We start from the raw sequence: 19004 nt of genomic DNA on the forward strand, positions 1-19004 counted from the left end.
ATGACTAAATTATAATTAATGAGTGAAAAATAAACGTTTGAATCAGATCTTAGTGAGTACTGTATATATGCAGCAATCGTTTCAGTATCTTGATCACTAAAGCCTCGGTTTAACAGTTTCTCATTTGACCGAGCAAGAACAAAAGTATTGTTATAATCGTGTATTTATTGCAGTTCAGGAATAGATATGGAACAATTATAAGTTTTTCTGGGAATAAATTTTGATCTGGGATAAATTGACAGCATGCAGAACAGGGACGGGTAGTATGACTGTTGAGACTGTCTGATGTCACGCTACATTTAATGCTACAATAACAGGAAATGTTTAGCCATTTACTCTGGCTGGGCTCGTCTCTCTCATTTTTTTTTCTTTTTCTTTCGTTCTTTTTTTTCGGCTTCCTCGACAATATGTGCTTCCTCCAAATAAGATATGGCATCAAATGGTAACTTTGAGGAATTAATCTGAATGGCTGCTTCAGAACAGTGGAAAAACAGGAATGTGTACTTTGGTTCAAACAGTTACCTCATTATTTATGAGATATAATAAATTATTTGTTTTAAGTATAAATACGTAGTTCTTATTTGGAAATTGTGCCACATTCAGGATGTATGTCAGCTGGTAAAAAAGGCAGCTGATAGTGGTGATAATGTTAGTCCACTTAGTAACATAGTTAACATGTTATTTGGTTTAAGACACACCATGAATCAGTATAAGGCAAGACATAAAAACAATTTAATATTTCAGCCATACATCCATCCATCTTTTTTAAATAACAGTTTAGATAATAGATGGCATAAGTAAACTGAAAAAAGCTAGAATCTCCAAAAAGAAAAATAGTCCCTAAAGAAGGTATCACCTCTCCTGGGTTTGAATCTGCCTACATATTCAAAGCCTCCTTTTCAGTGTAACAGCTTAATGATGTGTTTATCGGTGCCTCACCCATTCTGCACTCACCACCATAATCTTTACTGGGCCACCAGGCACTGACTATGTAAACTAATCATAACTCTGTATGATGACGTAGAATATGACAAACAAGGTGCACAGTGTCAATAACAATAATAATTGTTATTATTACAATTGTTCCCTGCCTTCCGGGATAGGGATAGGGGGACCCCCCGCGACCCAGTGGGATAAGCGGTTTGGAAAATGGATGGACGGATGTATTATTATAATTATAATAATGTCCATCCAGTAATTGGTGATGAAAGCCCATCCTGTTCATCACAGGGAAGACATTTGAGTCTTTCTGGATGCGATACACACCGACACACAGATATGCAATAGGCAATTTAGAGGTGCTATTTCGCCTAATTGCATGAACATGGACTGCAGGAGGAAACCAGACTGCCTGAAGGAAATCCTGTCAAAAAAAAAAGTAAGAGCATGCAAAGTCCACACAACAGGGTTCAATTAACACAGGGGATCCTGATAAAGCACAGACTGCATCTGATCAGCCTTTATCTGACAACAGGAGCTGTGAATGTTGAGACACAATTTGCGGCAAATGTTGCAACATAAGTTTCATAAAATGACCACACCTTCTGAATTTTTCTCATGTTTGGATATTTAGAGAACCTCCAGTTTTAGTTACTGGATGATTCTGAGTGATAATTATATGTTGTATCTGCTCGCATAATTGGATGAAATTTCCTCACGACTCACAAGATGAGGTATTAACTAGCTCATGATGAGGGAAGTCTTACTTTTGTGTCAGGGAAGAAGGAAATTCATAGCTGTACGCGTAACGTCTGCTCAGGCGATGATGAGAGGAGTCTCAAAATAGATGGTGCCGTGGCTTGGAAGGCCTCCACTGATGAAGCTTGACTTCTGGGTAACTCCCATCATTTCCCTTTTTCCTTCCAGTTAACACTGCATTTCTTAATATGGTCATTTGTGGTGCAAGTTCTAACGTGTGGTCAAACCCCTGTGTGCTCCCTTTCTACACAGGCGGTTTCAAAGGTATTCAGTTATATAACTATTATTAGTGGCATTATAAGCAATAAATATTGTCCAGCTGTAAGGAAATACCGCAGGAGTCTCAGAGGACAGAAATAAAGGCAGTTGGTAGTTTTGTTTCGCCGTTGACGGCTTTTTATGAACACACTGACGCAGTAAATGTAAAAGGTATAAATGAAATTGCGGATGGAGAGGGCCAACTTTTTTTCTTCATTTTCCGTGGGTGTGGTTTTAAGACATCCGTTTGGGGGACTATGAAGCTGTACTATAGACCTCTATACAGAGTTGAGAGAAGCCGATAAGGGAACACAAAAGTTATCCACTTAAAATCTTATATTTCTTGCATTTTATTATCTTTTTAGAAGGGGGACCAGACTGCTTTCGGCTGATTATACCGCGGATGGGAAAACGTTGCGATCCTTTCACTGTATTTCTAAGACTACGGATTTAATTCTGAACCACAGCAATGCCGAAAACGGTAAGTGATGCAGAACCGGCATACTTTAAAAATGTTTTTCTGTGTTCACGTTTTGTCAAATATTGAATCGTAGGCAGAAAACCGCAGTCTCACGCACGTGTCTCATTTTTTAAATATTTTAATACGATTTAGCGAACACTTGAAACATGTTAACTACACACAACTAAAAAGAGGCCACGAACTCCCACACTAGTGGCCAAAATTGTGGAAAGATCTATCATTTTTGGTATTACGTTTTAAAAATGACTACACGAATATATGTGGTAATGTTTAAAAACAATCAATGAATGTCACAAATATCTTACATTGGACGATTAAATATGTAACTGAAGTAACTGGAATGAAGTTCTGCAATTTGTAAAAATTGGAAGCGTTTCCAAAATCTTGGCCACTAGCATATGAGAGAGACTTGTATTAATTCTTTCTCCTTTCGGGTATAAAAATCGACGGTCACACTTTCCTTGAGGGGGCATGAATAATGTAGTAGTACACAATTACTTAATGCATTAATTAACCAGTTACGTACGGATCCCATGTTCATCTTTAATCAATTATGACAGTTTATGTATTCAATTCAGGCACTACAGTTAACAGTTATCTAATTAGCTAATAGTGGTAAGACCACTTTAGTGGGCAAAATGTACTCATTAACTCATTTATTAGTCAAGAACAAACAATGAACTAAAATAGGTTTCCACATGAAATACTTGAACTGCCATGATTGATGAATGATGAATGAACATGGGATCAGTACATAACTAACACTCAGTTACTGGCTAATTAATGCATTAAATTCGTGTCTACTACAACATTATTCATGTCCTCAAGTTAAATTACCAAATAGACTAACAATTAATGTGTTTCAGTGTTATTTAAAACCGTTAACCGCTAAAGCAAAATATAGAGCAGGGAGGTTTTTTTAACAAAGAAGTTTTCGTTTCTGCATCCCAGTCTGCCAGTAAGTTAGTCACTAGCTGAATCAGTCAGGAAACTTAGGAATTTATTTATGTCGGCTACTCCACCTTGTTATTCATAGGTATTAAAATCCATTCGTTGTATCGCAAACCACGTGCATAGCACTGAGTAATTTTCCTTTTCCGTTTTATCCATTTTATCTGCGTCTCAGTTTTTTAAATAAAAGCTGAATTAATGAGGGTTGCTTCATTATTGAACCTATGAAAGCTTTGGGAATTGGCTGAAGTAACAAGGCAAGCTACACATTCACACAGTAAGACCAGGTTCTGAGTCACTCATTCACTGTGGGAGGAAACAGGGCTCAGGGGACACCCCCGTCAGCACAGGAAGAACATGCAGACTCCATATATACAGAGGAAGGGCCACAAGCTGGTCTTCAGACCTTCGGTGTGTTGTTTTAACTTTGCAAATTTTTGCCCATTCGCAGCACCTGCTACCGTAAGCAACTTAATATGAAAGGTGAATAAAATCAAAGTTTAAAGTTTTCCCAAAAAAAAAAAAAACTCAGTTCAAGTTCAAGCTTGAAAGTTTTTATTTATTTATTTTTTTGAAAATGTTGATTTGTCTTTTCTTTTTTCAACGTGGATTATGAAGTTTTTGCGTAAAGTACGCTAATATGAGTAATCAAATAAAACAAGATATTATCAAACCATCTGACAGAGGCTCCTTATCTAGGACATGCTCGCTTGCTAATTTTGCTTTTTAAATTGTTGGGCTGTTCGAAAAATTACAGTGCATGTCAGTAAGAGCGCTGATAAGAATAAAAATATGAATAAAAATGTAAGACTAATTACAGTTATAGTCTATTATAGATCTTTGCTGTCTTGTAACTTGCAACTTACATTCCATACGATCAGAAATTCCATTCATCTATCTTCTAGCCACTTATCCTGGTCAGGGGGCCTGGAGCCTATCCCAGGCAGTATGGGGCACAAGGCAGGGGCACATCCTGAATGGGACATACCATTATAAATTACGTAGGGGTGCTCCCCTGCCTTATAACCTGTGCTTCCTGAGACTGGCTGCAGGCTCACCATGAAACTGCATTGGATCAGCTGTTATGGAAAGAGACAGGTGGATGGGTGGATGGATGGAGGGATGGAAAGAACAGTGAAATTTATTCGAATCTATCCGATTCTTATCTACAGCAGTGGGCAAAATTGTGAAAACACTTCCAGTTTTCAGAGATGGCAAAACTTTAGTGCAGTAACTCCAGTTACTAATTTAATCATTCAGTTTATGACACTTATGAACATTCTTTGATTGTTTATAAACATTACCACCGATTTGTGTTGTAATTTTTAAACTGTAATGCAAAAAACTACTCAGTTTTGGCAACTACTGTAAACTAAATGTAGTTAATGCTTTCAAATTTGATGTGTGTTCACTTTTCAGTCAAAGGCAACATTAAAGTATTGTATTATTTGTAAAACGACTTATCATTGTATAATATGATCCCATATCAAACTAGGATTATGTTCTAGATGTGATTTTGCTTGTCTGACCTGTGCTGTCACCCACAGATCAATGTACGCGTCATCACAATGGATGCAGAACTGGAATTCGCCATCCAGAGCAACACTACTGGCAAGCAGCTCTTTGACCAGGTATCTCATCTTATTATTATTAATATTCTCTCCATTTAAATATGACAAGACCTGATTGGCTGGATGACGATGCATTGACATCATAGTCGCGAGCATCCTGACTATGAAGTAGGCTTGGATGCCGTCACACTACCTAAGCCACTAGCATTCTGTAAGCCAATGTATCTCCCACACCAAGTTTATGTGGAAATATTTTACATCTTGCCCAAAGAGACAGGAAACATAATGACCATTCAGGCCCTAGACTGAAAGGGGCGGATGACGTGTGTGCCTAGCCTGAAGAAATTCTCTTTCTCTGCCATGGAAATAGGGCATCGGTCCTTTGAGACACTGAGTGTGGAACCAAGGGAAACCCGTCGGACAGAGCCCTTATTGTGCATTTAGTGGTGGCTCTCTCAGACTATGCCTGTACATGGCAAAAATAAATTAAGCTGAGAGGCGACATCATTTTTTTATGGAGGCATAGAGAAACGTGAAATGTGTAGTTATATAACAGGATGACGCATGGGTGAGAGGGCAGCTTAAGACGGTTTGTCATCCCCTAATGACCACGCAAGAAGTTATATCAAATAAAGGTTGTTGTGGAAATTGAACAGCACCAAGTCCTTGCAAATTTTTCATTTTTTTAAGCTAGGGTAAATGGAGACTAGGTGCCGCTGATTTAGTGGAACTCCCGCTGCGCTTTAGGCTCGATAGGTTTGGAGGAGAATGTGAAAGCAATTCTCATATCATTCCCAACGCTGCACCTAACTAGAAGTGGAGGGCACCAGATTGCATTGTATTTAAATAGCAATTGAGCCAAACGCATGAATCACATGCCTAAAACAGTTTGCCTGCTATTGGCTGATAAGATTGTTTGGGTATGCAGACAGCCTAGTCTTTCCTATCCAGCTTTTCTCTTTGTATTTCAATGGAAAGAAAAGAAAGCAAGTCAAACATAATTCTTTCGGGATTGCACCAATTTAAGTACCTCACCCGTGACAAACAAAATCTTCACGTTGTGACAGAAATTGACTTGGCGATTCGGTGGGTTTCTAAACGCTTTGTTTCCCATGAAAATCAATGTTGTGTGTCCTTCATCATTTTAACATTCATCGTCATTAAAAATGCCATCACCCATAACTCTCGCAAAATCCTGCTCATTAATCGTCATTCGCTACCAACTTTGTTTGAAGGTGGTTCTGACAATCGGTCTACGGGAGGTCTGGTTCTTCGGACTACAGTATGAGGACACCAAAGGGTTCACTACGTGGCTCAGACTCAACAAAAAGGTGGGTTCTTATTATAGTTAATGATCTTCAAGCCAGCGGCATGGTGGTGCAGTGGTTAGCACTGTTGCCTCACACCTCTGGGATCCGGGTTCGAGTCTCTGCCTGGGTTACACGTGTGTGGAGTTTGCATGTTCTCCTCATGTAGTCGTGGGGTTTCCTCTGGGTACTCCGGTTTCCCCCCACAGTCCAAAAACATGCTGAGGCTAATTGGAGTTACTAAATTGCCCATAGGTGTGCATGTGTAAGTGAATGGTGTGGAAGTGAATGGTGTGTGAGTCTGCCCTGCGATGGGCTGGCCCCCCAGCCTGGGTTGTTCCCTGCCTCGTGCCCATTGCTTCCGGGATAGGCTCCGGACCCCCCGCAACCCAGTAGGATAAGCGGTTTGGAAAATGGATGGATGGATGGATGGATGGATCTTCAAGCCTTTAAACTAAATTACAATTAGTGGTTCTTTTTACCTGTATATTCATAGAAGGATCTTCATCTTCCTGGGTGCCAGTGGGTTTTCATGCATCTCCTGACCTTCTGAGCTTTATACTCTGACCTTCCAGTTCACTCTTCCCTTCCAGGTGACAGCTCAGCATGTCCGCAAAGAAAACCCACTCCAGTTCAAGTTCCGGGCCAAGTTCTTCCCCGAGGACGTGTCCGAAGAACTGATCCAGGAGGCGACACAGCGACTCTTCTTCCTTCAGGTCAAGGAGTCCATCCTCAATGATGACGTCTACTGCCCCCCGGAGACGGCAGTGTTACTTGCCTCTTATGCGGTGCAGACTAAGTACGGCGATTACAAATCAGACATTCACCTGTCTGGGTACCTGTCCAGTGACAAGCTGCTGCCAGACAGGTATGTCTCAGTTATGGTAAATTCAACTTAGGGCAATGAATTCCTTTTGCTATAATGATCCTTTAATTTCCACATTAATTATGTAGTATTACTTCACACCAGTGATTTCCCAAACATTACAAAAAAGCATTTTATTAAATGGAAGCAATAAAATATTATTTATTAACATAATAACCCACATGTTACTTTGTGCCACATATTACTTTTATTCATTAAATACATCTAGTTATTAAAAAGCCCAGTGTTCCAATGAAGGTTCTCTTGAGTCCTCTGTTCAGAATGACATTTGCTTACTGGGAGTGAGTTTTGACTGAAATATCAAGATGTATGAAACTTAAGTCAATAAATTTCAAATTTCAAGATAAAACCCAATAGTCAGTGTTGGTCAGATAACCGGTAGCATACTGCATCATGGACCTCCAGTTACCTGTATATCTGTTTTATATCTGTGGAACTATTACCCAGACTCTCTGCTCTTGGAAGATCATGGTTGTGATGTAATAAAATGTCTTATTAATGAACTTTGGAAGAAAAATTGTGTCTGGTTTCCTGATGATGAAATTTGATGCGGTATTCTAAGATAGACATTTTTCACATCCTGGTAAGAGATGCGAACATCAGTTGAACAGAGCGGTCTGAACATCATTATACAAACTTAGAGTCACATTCTATAAAAATTCCTTATTAATACCATCATTGATTTTGAGATGCAGTAATGGACTATGCTTGACACTGTTAAATAATGCATATGGATGTGAGGCACTGATGATGGTATTTACCATCAGCCAAAGTCAAAGCATTAATTTATGGTAATTGTGAATGGAAATGTATCCTTAATGCATGTGGTGGCACCAGGGGTAACATGTCCTTTGTATTTCGTTTCCAGGGTCCTGGAGCAGCATAAGCTAAGTAAGGAACAGTGGGAGGAGAGGATTCAGGTGTGGCACGAGGAGCACAAGGACATGCCAAGGTGTGTACTGTGTTGGCACGTGTACTCGGGACACACAGGGACCACAGCTTGCACTAGGGGTGTTTCTCAAAATGCGTACTTGATCATACTTGTGTTCTTGTGTACCTGTTTTACATCATCTTCCATTGCTGAAGACCAGTTCCAATGCTCAAGAACAGAAGTACAGAGGACAGTAAAAGTCCCTGGATGTGAAGGATGCATCAATTGCATCCTCGCCAAACGAGACCAATCCCATGATTCATTGCGCTCCAAGATGACAGACCCACGCAGTTCTGTCTTCCTTATTTACATTTACTGGTAAAATTTGACTTGAAGTCAATTAATGAAGAAGGGAAGATATGACAGGGGAGTAGGGTTGGGTTTCAGCACTGGTAGGGACCCCTAAATGCACATGGAATATGACTAGATTGGAGTATTAGAATTATTCCTGAAAAACAGCCCGGGTTGAAAAGTATTTGTTATGAGTAAGACGTGCTGTGTTGCATGTTCTCCCCTTGCTTGCACCGGGTCCCTCCCAAGCTCCAGAAACAGGCTGTTTAGGTGACTAGCTGTTTCCAAATTTTCCATAGGGTGTGGCTTTGTGTGTGTGTGCCCTGCAATGGACCGGCATCCAGTCCAGGGTGTTCCCCTGTCTTGTGCCCGAGCTCACCACAACCTTGCACAGGAAAAGTGGGCATGGAAAATGGATGGATGGAATTTTCAGTTAGAATATAGCAGACACAGAGTGGGCAGAATTTCTCAGAGTGCACAAAGTGTGTTTATATTAAGGAGAGAATTTAAACTGGCTGTTGATTTTTAATGAGCCTTAATGTTGTTGGAATTTAAATTATGTATAAGTGGTCAGTGATCTGTAATATAATTTGAACATTTTTTGGGGGGTCAAATGAGTGATTCTCAGATTAAATTATGTATTGCAGAAAAAAAAAGAATATTCCCTCACCTTCCTCTATTAACTTTGCTGTAACAGACACAGCAGTGCCTATTAAGACACATTAAACCTGAGCAAAATAAAACCTTTCCTGGTCTGTTTTATGTATGCAATGCAAAGAATAATTTGCATTAAACTACACTCACGGCATGTCAAACAACCACTGCTTTGGCTGAATTGAACAAACTATGATTATGTAAATTACTGTGGCAAGAGGAGGAATTAAATACAGGGACAGGGAATTAACTAATAAGCTGTCTGCCAGCAGAGAGGACTCCATGATGGAATACCTCAAGATTGCCCAGGATCTCGAGATGTATGGGGTCAATTATTTCAGCATCAAGAACAAGAAGGGATCGGAGCTGTGGTTGGGTGTGGATGCACTAGGACTCAACATCTATGAACAGAATGACAAGTACAGCCGCTCTTACGTTTTTCAATCTGTCAACAGTTTGTAGGTCTTGTTCGCTAGTTAAGTTCATGAAAATAAAACATCAAAGCAACTTATTCCACAGATTTACAGCAGACAGATTCCTGTACATTGATACATTTTGTCAGCAATTTTCTGTTATAATACATTACGCGCTTTTTCCTAAACAGGATGACTCCCAAAATCGGATTCCCTTGGAGTGAGATTAGAAACATTTCCTTCAGCGACAAAAAATTTGTTATCAAACCAATTGACAAGAAAGCCCCGGTATGGCAAGTATAATTTCACAATGCACTCAACATAATATTTTCTTCTGTGAAATTTAGTTTGAAAGGCCTTTTCTCCGGAGCTGTCACGGATAACTTAAAGCTGTTTGTGACTCAGATTTAATGACGGATAGATAAAAAAAATTTCCAGAACAACACCAACCCTCCCCTTCCCATCAAAGCTAAAAAGAAAACATGTTGAATTGGTCAAAATAGAGTCATTAAAACGAAATGAATGACACATAATTGAAATTTGCTGTTTTATTTTACAAAATACTTTAATTATTTTTATTAAATTGCATCCTACTGGATACATGCTTGGAAGGTGAATGAATTAAATTGCATCATTTGTGTTTTTTTTTAAGTCCAACAAGGTCATTCTAAAAAGTCTTTTGTTTTAAAAGTAGCATTATAAAAGTATCAAAACCACACAAAATATAATTAATTATGAATTTAGCTAAAAATCAACAGCTATAGATTGTATTAAAAGGCAAGTGGATTTGATGTGGATTTCCATGGATGGAATCGCCCTGTTTCTTGTACACTTCGTATAAATATGTACCCATGAGGAGCAGTTCAAAAACCAAAGCGTCCTGCCGCTCTGAGAATCCTTTATGTATTTTGAAAATTAAATATCACGTCCAGACTATTATGACATTGTAGTATTCCTATTCATTGTTTATTCATCGTGTGTTTACTTTATATTCTCTCTGCGGTACGTCGCAGGACTTTGTGTTCTACGCACCTCGCCTGCGCATCAACAAGCGCATCCTGGCCCTGTGCATGGGCAACCACGAGCTGTACATGCGACGCCGCAAGCCCGACACCATCGAGGTGCAGCAGATGAAGGCCCAGGCCCGTGAGGAGAAACACCACAAACAGATGGAGAGGTGAGGTGCAGAGGAGGGATGGGTCAGGGACATGGATGCACGATGCCTTAGCCTTAAAGAGATAAAGATGCATAGCACACTGCTGTCTTATCATCACAGTGATAGAAAGCCTCTGTAAGTATGTTTCAGTGTAATCTTTAGAAAAAATGACTTTTATCTAATATGTTTCTTTCATTGCCTTGCTATTGTTTATTGAGCCGGTGTTGGGCATAACCTGTGGGAGGTATCTCGGCATCTTACTTTTGGTATCTTGTCTTTATCCGGGGGCCCTTTATCACCGTGAAAGGGCACTGCTGGAGAACGAGAAGAAGAAGCGAGAGATCGCCGAGAAGGAGAAAGAGAAGATTGAGCGCGAGAAAGAGGAGTTGAGAGAGAGGCTGATTCAGATTGAAGAGCAAACCAGAAAAGCCCAAGAAGGTCAGATGTCACCATAAAGCTTGGATTTTAAGCCGCGGGTAGTGCTTGCGAGGTCGAAGGAGCTGCCGTGGGTGTAGTTTTCAGCCTTGATCACATAGCTGACATCACGGGTGACAAACCAAGTTGTTTTGCTAAAATCCACTACGAATGCATCCAGGCGTTTAACGGCTGTCCTCACAGCACAGTGTTTAAGATTGCAGCCTGTGGGAATTTGTCGTGAATTTAATTTGGATCTGGTTGTCATGACATGTGCTTGGATAGAGTAGCAAACTACATGGATACAAGGTGGCTACAGGGGTATGTTGAAGTAAGTTGCTCTCTTGAGGATTGAGTGTTGAGCAAGCAATCAGGAGTGTGATCATAACGGGAAAACGGCTCGACCGTAACGGTCACCCCATCTTTCATTAGAAATGCTTGATTGCAAGTTGATCAAAAAGTAAGATAAAGTACTGTGTCTTAGGCAGCCAAAGAAAATGACTGTTAAATGATCTTCATGTGGGTGTAAAACTACACTATTATACCTGTCAAAGTGTGTTAGTCTTTTCAAATCTTCTGCTAAAATCACCCCAGTGTTTGCAGCAAGCACCCATGTAGTTCCTGACTCGACCCCTAGCACATCTCATATGGCTTTTAAAAAAAAAACTAATTAAATTAATGAATTGAAGTGAGCTGTTGGTAAAATATAATAAATACATAGAATGACTGAGGTGCCCCTGAGGAGAGGTTTGGGAAATGAAGCGGTGTTCATCTAGCCATCCAACAAAATATCAGTAACTTTTTGGAGAACAGAAGACATTCTTACTAGTTTTTTAAAAATTAAATTTAATGACACTTTATTGATCCCCAAGGGTAAATTCTCTTTTTGCCTACCCCATCTTGGTGTGACCACATATATATGTGAGAAGCTTGGCAGTGAAGGGCAGTCACATGCAGCAGCATCCATGGAGTTGGGGGTTACGGGCCTCGCTCAAAGGCTCATGGCCAAGTGGCTACTCTGCCGAGGCTGGGTTCAGTTCGGCGGCCTTGTAATCATTTATCACAGAGATTAAGCCCACTGAGCCACACACTTCTCCTATTGTGTCACTCTTACATTCTCTGTTTGTGACGGCTAGACTTATGATATTTCAACTTTACGATGATGCAGTAGTGATGCACATTCAGTAGTCGTCAAACTTTGAATTTTGATTTGTCCATGGTCTAGCGGTAGTCCGTAGAATGCTTTCAGCATCCACACAGTGTTTAACAACATATCGCATTGCGTTGTTACTACATCCGACAAAATATTCCCAAACCCATTATGTATACTACGTGCCCAAGCGCGTCACATCATATCATATTCAACCTACGATATTTTCAACTTACGATGGGTTCATCGGGAGGTAACCCCATCGTAAGTCGAGGGGCATCTGGATAGGCATGGAAATGTCTCCTTAGCTTTGGGGGTGTTCCTCACGCAGCGCTGGAGGAGCAGACAAAGAGGGCCGTGGAACTGGAGCAGGAGCGGAGGTGTGCCCAGGAGGAGGCGGAGCGCCTGGAGAAGGATCGTAGGATGGCCGAGGAGGCCAAGACTGCCTTGCTGAAGCAGTCTGAGAACCAAATGAAGAACCAAGAGATCCTGGTATGACAGAGCCACTCATATTAATGCTGCGACTGTCGTTGCCTGTTTCCATTACCATATGCATTCCATCTGTTTGGCAGGATAGTGTTTTCAGTCATGTACCTTCAAATCACATAGCTGAAAAAAGTCCTGATTATAATACATATAATATTTCAAAAAACAAAATACAAGTACTTGAGCCTGAGCCTTATAGAACATTAGACAACACTTTCTAGGAATGCCCTGTCTATAAGAATCTATTAACACATCAAATGTATTCATAAAGCACTATAAATATGTTTATATTTATAAAATGGAATAACACATTATAGCCATTTTAATTATGTTTTATGAAGTTCTTTATGAATCTAATATGCACTGTAGATGCCGTCATAATGCAGTATAAAGCTTCGTAAATCCCAATACTGAACATTATAATGCATTATGAAGGTATATACTGTACAGTGCATTATAGATGACAGCTTCAAGTAAAGTGTTACCATAATGACTACATCCCTGTATTCAGGTGTTGTCCTGGAATTGAATTGGCTGTAATCAGTATTTATGATGCCAAACATACATCCTCATATGCTTAATGAAAAAAAGCCTGTTTGAAATGTCCCCTTTCTCTCAAGAATCCTTGAGAAAATTGCTGCTCTCCAACTGCAAAGGTACCTGGACACCAGCAGTATACTGCTCTATACAATAAATATACATACAAGGTTCAGTGAGGCTTCTGCCAAAATCACGGCACTGAAACAGCTTTCACCAGAGTCATAAATCTTGTGTAATTATTGTCTGATGCAGGGAATGAAACAGGAGCCGAGTTCTAACATCTTAAGATATTCATAATACCTTGTCGATGTTACCAAACATTGCTTAAATTGCACATCCAATTCCACTAAATACGCTGGGGAATTCCATTTAAAATGAAGAGTATCTTCAATTGAAGTATTTTCCATTCTTTTTGTTGGATGTGAATAGATGACTATTTGTTCTTTTCAATTTCATGCAAATCCCAGTAAGCATTTAACCTCAGAGCTCTGTCCAGGGTCAATAACACCAGGGAAATTTACAATTAGAGACCAGAAGAGTAGGAGTGGAGGAAAGATTCCGTCGTCTAATTGAGGATTTACGATGCAGAAATGAGCGCAATGCAGCAATTCACTCTATGGGTAATGTGGTGGTTTCACACCCCCAGAGCTGTGGGTTTGATTTCTGTCTCTCTGTATGTGCTGTTCACATGCTCTCACTTTGTTTGTGAATGTTCCTTCTGGGTCATCAGGTCTCTTCCCGGAATCCTGAAGTGTTTGTGTTTAATGGCAGACTGGCACCCTGTCCAGGGCATATCCTGGGCTTCCTGGCATAGATGTGCATAGGCTCACTGTGGTGGTTATGGGAAAACATATCGATTGACATCTAAAACACTGGACACTTTTAAGGGGAAGAGATAATCAAGTGGCTGGTGCTGACACCTGCATGGATTTTCTTGAACTTTCTATATGTTTCTAATAGAAATTACAGACGTGTTTCCTAAGGATGTGGGGAGGGAGATTATTTGGGGGAAAAATGCCCGTAATGCCATTATGTATGAAAAAAGATGTTCCCTGATTTCTTCATCCGCATCTGTTTTATCTATGTTTTATCTATATCAATTGCTTGTTGTTTGCATTTTTAAAAAATGCTTTTTCAAGTATGTTGCTGCTGCTGTGATTGGTTGGCAGCCCATCCTGGGTTGTTCCCTGCCTGCCTTCTGGGACCCTGCATAGGACATGCAGGTTTAGAGAAAGGATGGATGGATGGACGGATGGTTTAAACTAGTTAACTACAGTGCTGTGTTCCTAATTTTATGACATTAAGATATTTATAGTTCATGGACCACATTTACTGAAAAATGTATATTAGGGTGTGAATAGTTTTTATATGTCATGCACCCATTCATCAAAGTATTTTTAATATGAACCCCTAAGGGCAGTAAAAGAAACATACACACTAAGGCGAGCAGCATTTGTTGGGGAGGGCAATTAAGAGTACTGCGGGAACTGCACATAAACACTAGGAATCCACGTGACCTCTGCACGTGCAGTGCCTCCCTCTGGTCTGGAGGTCATAGTGCGGCAAGGTGATAAACAAGACTTCTAACAAAAGCAGTGATGTAGGCTTGGCACTGAGCATGCTGAGCCCTGGAAGTAGTGCCTGCTGACAGTTTTAAATTTATACTCATTTGGCTTGGGGTTAATAGCGCAGTTTAGAGACAAACCATCTCTGTCTCCCAGGCCACTGAGCTAGCCGAGCTGACCTCTAAGATCTCGCTTCTGGAGGATGCCAAACGAAAGAAGGACGACGAGGCCAAGGATTGGCAGATGAAGGTGAGAAGCAAACGGCATCATTTTAGTAGGATGGTGTGACACCTGCCATTCGGCCTCCCAAGGTGAACAAATCGACTTACCTTTTGTTCTACGTTTCGCCAAATTTGTCGAAATGGTTTTGAAATCGAATGGTTATAGGATACTTCTAGCAAACAGAATGTCAATTATCTGGTCGGTTTGCTTTATGGCAAAGGCATAAAATATATTTATGGTCCTGCTAGTCCATCTTCCACTCTAATCCAAGTTCATGATGTTCTAATGGGGGATCAATATGACTTCCTCCCTTCCTTCCTGAATAATAAAGTGGGCAAAATGGAAGATTTTCTGTGATTTTATGAACAGTATTTTGGCAGCTGGAGGAGGACGATGTTCAATGCTAGATCTGAGCTGACGTTTCAGGAATCTAGCCCTAGACGCGTACTGTATCCCACAGCTAGCCCATCTCCAGCTGTAAATCCAAGTTTACGATAACGCTACAAATGGGAGATGAACGCCTGATTTACTACTGCATAATAATAAAATTTTGCTCCCCTGAAAGGAGATTTTGTGCTCAGTTCTTTATAATGTATTAAACAAAATGAAATATGGCTGTTCCAACATATTAGAGTAGTCACTGCATAAATTTAAATTGCTGGTACTTGCAAATATTTATATTTTCAGTCATATACTGACCTGGACTTTATCATAATATATTAGAGGTTCGATAAAGGACTGTACTTAAACAAATATATTGGTTTTGGCAGGCATCGATGGTGCAGGAGGACCTGGAAAAGACGAAGGAGGCATTGAAGAGCAGGATGGTGTCTTTCAACGCGGAGAACGAACACGACGAAAACGACGAAAGCAGCGCCGAGGCGAGCGCGGAGCTGACGTCGGCCGCAACGTGCCGGGACCGCAGCGAGGAGCAGCGCATGACGGAGGCTGAGAAGAACCAGCGTGTGCAGAAGCACCTGCTGGTGAGTGCGTCTGCGCAGGCAGTGACTGCAAGGACAGCAGGACCCCAGTGGAAATCCCATGACACCCCATTATCACCGAGTCCGTTTGCGTACATCGACATTGCCACTAAATATAGCCGTACGTGCCCTGGAAAGTTTGAACTCGAAAACACAATGTCTTCCACTGTTTAATTATTATACAGAACCCCTGTGAATATTTGAGATAAAATTAAACAAAAGAGACAAAAATAAAAATCAAGCAGTAACATTCAAAGCCGCAGTAACGTCATGGGGTCATTGCATGTAAATTGGCAGATTCTTTTTTAAACACTGAGAGAAGAACCCAGAACACTGTGCTGCCCAAATATAAATCAGGGATCAGAAACCATTTTGAAATTTATTCTTAATTGAGGCCTCTGTCAGTTTAACAGGTAACACAATCATACGATTTTTCCTAAAATCTTGGGTTTGGCATTTTAAGAGTAGATTACGCTGCGGCTAATTCTCCATTTTTACTCCTACTAAGCACCGCACTAGTTAACACTGGAATGCTAATTTATGCAGCTTTTCTCAGATACAGTTACACAAAAAATACGCTGTTGGCTCAAGGGTTGAGCTGCCAACTACAGGGTGAAGGCATCCAGTTACCTAAAATAACTGCAGTTTGCAATGCTGGAGGCTTCTCTGCAGGAAGTGTAATCCTGAATGGGCCTAATTCTTGTATTATTCCAGTACACCAGAATGTCCACCCAGCATTTTAAAAGTCTTTAGCTCTTGCCGCAGGACAAAGTCTGTCCTAAAAATTCAATGATAATGGCACAGGTGGAAATGTATCCAAGAGGCAGTTATTAAATGTGCTTGATTGTATTTTTAAAATACCTTCACTGATGTGCTCCTTGATTGCTAAGGGTTTTGCTGTTTTCTCTAAATACATTAACAAAGTATGTAATTACATTCAAATCTCATAACCAAATTTACCATCCCATAATGAGTAAGCGTGTAATGACTTGAGAATACCTATCTGTGGGAGTGCTGAGCTGCGTGCCAAGTAAGGAGGACGTTGAATAAAGCATCCCAAAATGATTTATTTTTCTACAGTGATTTTGTTGCGTGCGATCTGGGTGAATGACTTTTCCATGATCTGTTTCATGTCAGGCCCTGAGCTCAGAGCTGGCCAACGCACGGGACGAGACCAAGAAAACTGTAAACGACATCATCCACGCCGAGAACGTGCGGGCGGGGCGGGACAAATACAAAACCCTACGGCAGATTCGTCAAGGCAACACCAAGCAGCGTATTGATGAGTTTGAGTCTATGTGAGCCGCGTCCACCGTGGGATATGCAGCGGCCGATCCGTGTGCCTTGCAGCCTGTTGCTGTGCCTGCTTCTCTACAAGGGCCAAATGCCTGACAGCAAACTTCCACAATACTGCCCTACGAAGGCAGAACACAGTAACTGCATATCTTATGAAAATTGATTTTTGACCAAAATCGAGTCTCTTACAGTCTGTTTTATCTTTTGTCAAAATATCTTGGTTCCACAATGGTGGGATTTGAAGAAAGCAGGGTGTAAAAATGACAGTAGCCACAAATTCTACAAAAGCAAAGCAAAAGACACGGATTCTCAAATTCAGTGTCAGCGTAATCACTGTGTTTTACCTTTATAGGCCAGAATAATTACCCTGTAATCAAACTTTGGTATATTCCTCTTTCCTTGTCTGTGGTCCGTTTAGCTTGGTCCAGTAAAATGTGTTTTCAGGGTAGCCGTATTACATAGCATATCAAAACTGGTGCTGTCGAAAATAAGAGCAGATCATTTATTGCAAATTAGCAAATTAATCATTCATGCAAATGCCTTATCGGTCTGGCTTTTCAGAACTTTGCTGTTAGGACAAACAACTTGCCTGAATTAAAAAAATTTCACATTCTAGACCAGTATTCAGTAATGTTTTAGTTTTGTACGGAGTCAGGGTATTAAGTCTGCTGAATGGTAACTGATATTTGACTAATGCTGTAAACATAACAATGAACTTTCCACACACCATACTTGCATGGATAAAACAGAGTGATTCATATTTCCTTTGTACTCTGGCTGTATTTTACTTTGAAGTTAATTTATTATTTTTCTACAATAAACAATGCAAAAATGCGTTAGTTGATCAAACTGTTGGATGGACTGACTCTTCCCTGTTTGTCCTCACGTTTAACACTTTTGTTGTACTGCTGTCTTACTGGCAAACAAAATATAGACCAACTGGTTTCTGTAATGTTGGTTAAATGTGCGTTGGGCTATAAAATTGTTGTGTATTGGAACTGCTGGTTTTTATGTGGGTAATTGCAGGACCAGACTTAGAGAAGATTGGTGTTCTATTCCATTGCCTGGAATGTTTTAAAGGTTTTGTTTTTTAGCCCATTAAAAAATATTTAATCTGGCAAGTGTGACCCAATTTTTCAAATTTAAAATATAAAACATAAAATATTTTCCTTTGAACAATGTTGTCTGATGTCACTATCACGCTATCTATCCTTTTGAAGTTTCATACGTTTTTATGTGTTTTTATTGTATGCACTATTTTTGAAGTATTGTGTAGCATGAATCATATTCTTGGTGAAGACAATTAGTCTTATTGAATTTTATGTACTTTTTACTTTGACTAAACATGATGAAAGACGTGCTTCTGATTTAATTATATCTGAGAGTTGGAAGATAAATTTTATATTATAATTGATTTCATTGTATTATACTAAAGCTAAGTTTTGGCTTTTCAAAGCCATCATTAAAATACAAGAATGAGATACCTATGTGCAAAATATTTCCTATATATCATAAAATTCTGCACTTCATAATAAAATTAAATAAACATGTACGTCACCTTCCACAACGTCGTGTACTGACTGTAATTCTTGCTGAGGCCACAAGAGGCCAATATTTGACCAAAAGTGATGCGTAATCGTAGCACCATAACTGACTGTTTCTGGTGTGCAAAATATCTCTATTTTCTTCACAAAAAAATTAAATAAAATCATGATTTGATCGTTTTAAATGGTATTATGTAAATTGTTGCAAAT

At 39.9% G+C, this 19004-nt stretch overlaps 1 protein-coding gene across 4 annotated transcripts; it reads left to right on the top strand.

Annotated features, from left to right (window-relative positions):
• Positions 1-1880: 1880 nt before the first annotated feature.
• LOC125751196 (moesin-like) lies at positions 1881-18817 on the top strand. 4 transcript variants are annotated; one of them, XM_049029824.1, is made up of 14 exons: positions 1881-1962; positions 2322-2437; positions 4936-5019; positions 6195-6290; positions 6860-7134; positions 8021-8104; positions 9298-9447; positions 9633-9729; positions 10455-10618; positions 10905-11035; positions 12493-12653; positions 14909-15001; positions 15745-15957; positions 17092-18817. In XM_049029824.1, exons 2-14 carry the CDS (start codon positions 2426-2428, stop codon positions 17254-17256), a joined length of 1725 nt encoding a protein of 574 aa, XP_048885781.1. In that variant the 5' UTR covers positions 1881-1962; positions 2322-2425; the 3' UTR covers positions 17257-18817. The 4 variants fall into 4 exon arrangements, with proteins under 4 accessions (XP_048885781.1, XP_048885782.1, XP_048885779.1 ...); XM_049029825.1 differs by lacking the exon at positions 1881-1962 and adding an exon at positions 1993-2127; XM_049029822.1 differs by lacking the exon at positions 1881-1962 and having other exon boundaries at positions 2187-2437.
• Positions 18818-19004: the final 187 nt, after the last annotated feature.

Source organism: Brienomyrus brachyistius, chromosome 10 (genome assembly GCF_023856365.1).
Source record: "Brienomyrus brachyistius isolate T26 chromosome 10, BBRACH_0.4, whole genome shotgun sequence".
NCBI lineage: Eukaryota > Metazoa > Chordata > Actinopteri > Osteoglossiformes > Mormyridae > Brienomyrus > Brienomyrus brachyistius.

Bases quoted from the DNA above. Each gene is read 5' to 3' on its own strand.
- LOC125751196 (XM_049029824.1), top strand. The intron at 10,619-10,904 runs GTGAGGTGCAGA...TCACCGTGAAAG, and splicing joins CACCACAAACAGATGGAGAG to GGCACTGCTGGAGAACGAGA. The intron at 11,036-12,492 runs GTCAGATGTCAC...TTCCTCACGCAG, and splicing joins AACCAGAAAAGCCCAAGAAG to CGCTGGAGGAGCAGACAAAG.